The 8,042-nt window shown below is 30.2% G+C and overlaps 1 protein-coding gene across 1 annotated transcript in view; it reads left to right on the top strand.

Moving 5' to 3' along the window:
• LOC100571709 overlaps positions 1-8,042 on the top strand; it is a 37,893-nt gene that overhangs the window by 7,157 nt on the left and 22,694 nt on the right. Inside the window, exon 3 of the mRNA XM_029485849.1 lies at positions 3,690-3,991. Within this exon, the coding sequence (XP_029341709.1) occupies positions 3,690-3,991 (302 nt within the window). The remainder of the gene's footprint in view (positions 1-3,689; positions 3,992-8,042) is intronic.

Here is an 8,042-nt window from a genome sequence, read left to right as displayed (position 1 = left end):
ATTTATACCACCATGCTTCAAAGGGTTAGTATGGATTTAACTAAGGTATAATTTATAAAAATGTATTAAACAAATAATAGTGTATTATATATTTATATATTGGTTGCTATTGGTTAATCGGGCATGTTTGTTGATTAGTATTATTATTTTTATCAATATATATGTCTGAGAATCGGCTATTATCTAAGTTTGTATGTATATGTATTTGTATCTATAAGTAATTCCGGAGTTATGGCCTCTTAAGTGCACAATATTAATCACACAGTGGTGTATCGTTGACTCGTATCAACATACACTCTATGTGGTTATTTTTTATTATTTGTTTCCGTTGCACGCGCGTCTATACTCTATGGCATTAAAAGTTACGTTTTACGACAAATGTTTTTTTGATTTCACTTATAAGCATGGGCGCAACTAGGGGAGGCTTGGGAGTGCTTAGCACTCCCAAAATCAAAATTAGCACTCCGAAATTTACTGTACCAGTTTTTACAATTTTTACAATATCGGTTACAGTAACACTTCTGATTTTATAAATAATAAATTATTGACTGGTAAAATTGATAAATTATTAAAATATTGTTAGGTTAGTTAAATATTGTTAATCACTAATGGTCAATGGAAACATCAAATGCGTTTATTAAAATGGGTTTATTACATGTTAAAATGTACCGTGTACACAATACGTAGAATCAGTAGGTTTTATTTTAATACATTTTTCCTAGATTCCCCACAAACGCTCTACAACCATTGTTAATTGTATCGTTAAATATTATAATGCCAGCAGTATGTAGATATCTGATAACGTCGCCAATTGTCCCGTACATAGGTGAGACGAGAAGAGAGCGAAGAGTGTACTGTCGGCGTAATACAATAACCCAGACAGCATTTTGTAATGATAATATTATAATAGTATTATAACAACGTTATACTAATATTATTCGTTATTATAATGTTATAATAATACAGTAGAGTCCCGGTAATCCGGTCATCGCTAATCCGGACAATTTATGTTTCGTATTTAGTACTCATGTATAATATATATATTCGGGAATACCCATAATTAAGATATGGTTTAAACTTATCGTTTCGATTAGGTACATATGTATTGTGATATTATTTCATGTATAATATACCCAGACAGCATTTTGTAATGATAATATTATAATAGTATTATAATAACGTTATACTAATATTAATTCGTTATTTTAATGTTATAATAATATCGAATAATATTAAATTGCTGTATGGGTATATATATTCGGGAATACCCATAATTAAGATATGGTTTAAACTTATCGTTTCGATTAGTACATATGTATTGTGATATTATTTCGTTTAGTGGTGATTGTGTACCAGTGTAGACCGTTCCGTTTATTTTTTCAAGTCTTATACATATGTACATAATAAAAATAATAATGTTACCTAATGTAAAATTGTAAATCAATAAATTTTGAATTCGTATAAATACATGAGGTGTTTTTTGACAGTATATTTATTGTGTTATTATTTATAGTGTTTATTAATGAGTAAGTTAAAAAAAAAACGTCATTTCGTTTAATCCGGATTTTCGATAATCCGGAGAGAGTCCGGTCCCATCTAGTCCGGATTAGCGGGACTCTACTGTATTATTAAACAAAAAATTGCTGTCTGGGAAACTAATAATAGAATACAATTTAATAAGACGTTATCGATTTCGGATTTAAAAATTATTTATGTCTTGTAAATAATATTTCCATTTGGGTACAATAATACGGGCCCGTCATTATAGTTATTCACATTTGGCTGCGTGTTGCGAGTATATTTTATACTCTAGCCTCATTATGTATTGAAAGAGACATTACAAATAACATTGATAATTAAAAAATTCTAAATAAGTTTGCATTAACTAATAATAGAAAAATAAATTTATTATAATATGAGCATTATTATTTAATAAATTTTTATTGTGATATGCTGAATTGATATTTTATGTTAGATTATTTAATGATTGTATAAAAACATTAAATTTGTATGTACCTACATAAAATAATTTTGCCAAAAAAAAGGGGGAGGGGTTTCGTGTTGTGCTTTAGATTTTAGCACTCCCATACATTTTACCCTAGTTGCGCCCATGCTTATAAGAGGTCTAACTTACACAGATTTTTTTTCACGTTTCTAACAATATATTTTCGATATAATTATGAAAAATAAAATGTATTGCTTTCGTAAAACAGTCTACTATTTAAGTGTATATGTATACCTATGTATTTGTATTCAATAAAATGAATGTTTGTGGGTAGATTAGACCACTGGGAAGAAGATAGGCTAATTTAAAAAGGGTTAAATTTGGTTTTTTTACTTATCGGATTTTAGTACGGTTAGGTTAGGTTTTTGAATTAATTGATTATATTAATCCATCGTAGGTGGAATTAAGTAAAAACGACAAACTTGGTATAACTTTGATATTTTAGAGTTAAATCATACACTTACGTACAAACAGCACGTGGTCCGCGATCTACCGCAGGTAGATTGCCTACCTGATAATGTACTGCTGTGAAGCAGAATTTTTATCCTAGGAAACAGAAAAGTTAACATAAATCTAGAACATCACACACCAAATATTAAATAACGCATTGGACAAAGTTTGAGTCATATACAGTTTGTACATTTAACGAGTACCGATAGAATTTTTTGTGTATAAATGGTTGCCATGGTAATATGTAAAACATATTATTCATATAGAGTTCGCATTTTTAATGGGTAACGAAGTGCACGAGATCATTTGATACAGAGATAGATTAGACATCTGGACAAAAGAAAGGCTAATTCAAAAAAGGAGAAGACCAAACTCGGGTGATGCTCAAACCAGGATTTTGAAATTTCTGATGAAAATTGTTGTTTAAAAATGGTTTCAATGGGTTTTGAAGCTATTATAATAATATTTATTGGTTGCCGGGCAACGAAGTGCGTGAGATTAACTAGTACAAAATAAAAGTATTCTTTACAAGACCGTCAATACCAACCGTAGGTGGGTGTAAATAGTACCTAAGTTCATGGTATAAATAGGTAATAGCTTAATCCAAATACTTTAAAATGCCAATGTGCATATTAAATATATAAATGTATATTGTACATACAATGTCAAATGCCTACGAATAATATTCTTAAATTACACCAATATAACTTATTCTTCATTTAAATTGGTATCAAATTTCGTCCAAATTTGAATATGACATTTTTGAAAATGTCTGTAAAAAATACTATTATTATTTATCTTTTAGATGTTTATTGTAGTCAATACAACCTTACAGCTTACTTATGAGGAACCACGTACCATACAAACTGAACATTTAATACATTTTTAGCTACAAAATAAGGACCATATTTTTGTGATTTTGATTTTTCTCTTACATGGTTATTTTGAAAAGTTCTGAGTATTTTTAATTTTATTTCCCTAGCGGCTAGTACCAACTAGATTCAATTTGCTACTAGATATCACCAATCACTTTCAAAGTTGAAAAATCTAAGCATTTTTTAGTTTTCTGCTCCAAAAGGCGAACACATTGTAATTGTAAAATCAATACATTCACCTCCCCACTCACAATTTAAAAGTAGGTATTGTAAAATGATTAAATAATTTATATGCATATCCCGTAAGTGCTATAACTTTCTAACTAACAAATTACAAACAAATACATGTTTCGAATTAGATGTCAAAAGGTGGCAGTGATTTGAATTACGAGATAGATACATTTTTCCGTCTCGTCGGTGACAAGATATACCAGATATACAGGAACTATGATGAAGATGAGATGCGTACGACCCGTATGAAACTAATGTTTGAAGAAAATGAATCGTGTTTAGCAGAAATTGCATCATTGAATGACGAAATTCATAAGATGGTGATCGATCATAAAGATAAAGTTCAAGAATACGAAATTAAAAAAAATCAATTTGACGAACGAGTAGTAAAAATCTATCAAGAAGCGCAACTAAATAAAGTTAGGATTGAGTAAGATATACAATAATTATAAATAATTAATATCATGCGTTTATTGACGTTATTTAAAAGTCGATTTATTCCAACATTTTCAAAAAAATGTTGAGACCAGCATTTGTATTTGTTTTTTGATGAATAAAAGGAAGTACCTACGGTAGGTATTTCCTTTGATAATCAGTTAACTGGTATTGCAAATCCATAGTAGGTATTTTTTTACGTTATTTTGATAGGTTATATAGAGGTTGGTATAAGTCCCGAATGGTTTAAAACTTATAACATTTATATTAAAAATTAAAATAGATTAAACCTAAATGACTGACTTCAAAATTCTCCAAAAACGGGATGGGATCCCAACGTCATAGTTTCCCGGAAATAAGGCATTATTTCGACGGGACGCTGCAGTTAAGTCCCGAATGATTTAAAACTTAAAATTTATATTAAAAATTATTATAGATCAAACCCTATCATTTAATTTCTTAGTAAAATAGTGCATACTATTATTAAAGATAGGTATACCCGCCACGGAATAAGATGACTGGTCGCGCAGGAAAAACAACTTCCTCCACGACCTTTTGTTCTTGCGACCACTCCCAGTTTTGCATACGGGGAGCTCACGCGACAACAGAGTCCTGTACGTGTTTAAATAACAATACAATTCATTTCACCACACTGTATATTCGTAAAATAATTTTATGACGGTGCGCAAACAATACAACTCATCACACCCTACAAAATTGTATAATTATTTTGTATAGGTACTTATTATTCAAATGTAAATAATATTACATCGTTAAATAAAATTATTTATTTTAAATATTATAAACGTTTATTATAAAAGTATCATAATATTTACATTATAAAAAAGTAATTAGGTACAGAATTATATACAAATCATATCAATCGTCTTCGTCATTAGATGAGTCTGTCGTATCACCAATCGTCAGAATATGACGCTGGAGTTCATCTATTAACTCGTCGGAAATGAAGTCGACACCCCAGATCTTATTTTCGTCTAACACGTGTCTTATGAAAGACTGCCAATCTTTTGGTGTTACCCTATCAATTTTTTTTTAAAAATTTTCCTCAAACCATTCTTGAAATGTTTGCCCACTCATTTCGTCGTGTGATAATCAGACGAATTTTTTTTTGACTGGAAGCACAGTAGACTCCCTGGCACAAAACCAGCTGCAGGCTCAATGTGTACAACAATTAACCTTGTACCTTGGCCAGTTGGGTTTTGGGCGCCAGTAGATAGATCTTCCTGGAATGCCTATCTAAACGACGTAACAGTTGTGTCAATCCATACCTTATTTGCACAATCACCAGCATTCAGCCAAGTTTCGCCGAGATAATATTATATGGGTCTGCCTTCTTTAAAACGACGAATTGAAATTAAATATTTCCTTATCCAACATAAAACAACATTTTTTTTTCAAATGCAAGCCTTGATATTAACAAACATTTAACCAAAAATATTAAAATATTACTATAAAATATTACTATAATTACAACAACCTACAAAACTACGATAAAGTCTTTTCTCTCCATTAAAATGATGTTTCCCTGACGTTTTATAAATTTTAAACGTAAGTTCTTCAAGATTATTCTTAAGGATGTCTCTTTTATATTTGGCATTGTTTCGTCTTCGCTGATAGAGATTAATACTTTTGCAACTGTCGGTAGCTGTTTATCAAACCAAAATGAATGCACCTTTCTCCGGGTGCGTTCTTGTCAAAATCGTCAATTTTATCCACAACACCAGGCTTCTTTCTTTTTCTATTGGGTGAAGTAACAGTTTTCGTTTGGTTGTACCTACTCGGAGACGGTTATTCGAATCTTATTCAATCCAATACCAAGTGTATTGGAAATAAGCTTTATCAAATCGAGATATTTCATTGTTTCATTTTCTAGTTTTAAATTTTTATAACAATTAACAATCATCCGTTTCTATGCACTGCTAACATGCTACAAATATAAAAATATAAACTATTATTGAAATTATATTAACCAGAGCTTGCAACAGTTATAATAACGTTATATACGACAAAACACGATTGAAATTTTAAACGTAATTACCTTATAACGAAAAACGATAAACAAAAAGATAAAGTACCGTAAAACAAAACATAACGGTTAACAACATTTTCAATATAACGTAAACCGTAAAAATATATAGAATATCATTAAACGAAAAATAACGCAAAACAAAATAATTTAAAATCGTAGTTTTGTAGGTTATTGTAATTATAGTAATATTTTTATCATCTACACATTTTTGGTTAAATGTTTGTTAATATCAAGGCTTGCATTTGAAAAAAAATGTTGTTTTACGTTATTTACAATTAAAACGCAAAACACGTGTAACGTATTAAATCTAAATAACGATAAACACAAAAACATGTGTATCGTTTTAATTGTAAATAACGTAAAACAAAATTTTTTTTCAAATGGAAGCTCTGATATTATCAAACATTTTGATAGTAAAAAGTATTGCCGAAAAATTAAATAAAATTCGTATTATTTACGAATTCTCAAAATTTTTTTTTTTACTAAATGAATTTTCCTAGGGTAAATCATAAAAATTATATCGGGATTTTACTGTTGAATAAAAAATATTATTACAAAATTGTTTCCATTTACTTTGCCTTAAGAATTCTTCCGTGTAGAAATAAATGTTGCATCTTCCTCACCAGACATATTTCACGGAGTAAATAAGAAAATAAATAGCGTACAGGTCGCAAATAAAAAGCGCGTAATAACTAACAAATAATAGCGTTAGGAGCAAAAAAATACAAGTACGTATTAGTGTTCGGAACAATGTTTAACAGGAGCGTCACTTGTCACTATAGCACAGTGTATGCCGTTGTTATTTGCAACAGCGCTGTATAACCATTGACTGATGTTTCGGGGAACCAATCAAAAACCGGCTGCGCGAAACGGACGCAAAACGGTCCGTCGCCTAGTCATCATCTTATCCCGCGGCGGTATACCTCGTAAGATAACCTCTACGTTTATCCTAGTGATTTTTTTATATGTTGACAAAACTTAATTTTGTTACCCCTGTAATTTAATCATTCTTCTTCCAAATAAATAGAAGACAAGTTTTTGAATTTTTAGTCTGAACTAAAGTAAAACTACATGTACATTCTATATAATAATATTTAGGTAGATTTATTGACATTTTGTGGTGAGTGGGTGAAGAGCTGGTCAGGGGTAAAATTCGGTCATACGGGTAATCTCAAAGATCAAGATTGATAAAAATCCGTTTATTGTGCAGCTGATTTCTTATTGTATGAAACCATAAAATTATTTTTTCCTGCCGTATTATGTTAACAAATTATAACATTTTTTTCTTTTTTCGAAGTTTGCGTTTGTAATATTTGCCCTTCCAAAATAATGATGATTAAGTTTTAATTTCATCTTATTAAATTAGTTATTAACCTGTGCTATGCTAAATGTTATGTAGTTTAAGATGCTTGCAGTTATAAAACGCTTGGTTAATTTATTTATTGAGATACAACGTAATTATAAATTATTTGTATTCGGCCAATACCAGTCAAAACTGATCGGGCAATACTGGTCACTCAAAATTATTAAGGTGATCGGTATTGACCGTCGATTTAAAATTACATTTCCTATTTACATGACATATACAGGACCGGATACATGAGTAGAAATTAAAATTTTTTTTATAATTTAGGTAATTACACGCTAGTAGATAGGCAACCACTACGATTTCGTAAATTAAAAATGCTTATAACTCACTTAAAAACTGAATTATTGTAAAAAACACAGACAATGTCCTTACCATCGAGTTTCATAATGGGTCAAATCATTCTAACGTATAAACTAACGAAGCTACGAGTGTTCTGCTGAGCGTAAATTTTCTATGTTACGCACTGGTAAGACGGAGACAACAAATACCAGTGTAACGTTGTAATATTCTCGTCGTTGGGCTGGTCAGATTAATATTCTGATAGCCGTTAACTACGAGTATATTATGATTTTGCAGGAAGCGAGACCGCTCGTGTTGATGATGAAGAGGTTGACAGGGTAGTTATAA

This window comes from Acyrthosiphon pisum, chromosome X, assembly GCF_005508785.2.
Source record: "Acyrthosiphon pisum isolate AL4f chromosome X, pea_aphid_22Mar2018_4r6ur, whole genome shotgun sequence".
Lineage (NCBI taxonomy): Eukaryota > Metazoa > Arthropoda > Insecta > Hemiptera > Aphididae > Acyrthosiphon > Acyrthosiphon pisum.
This window is presented reverse-complemented; position numbering and strand designations above follow the sequence as displayed.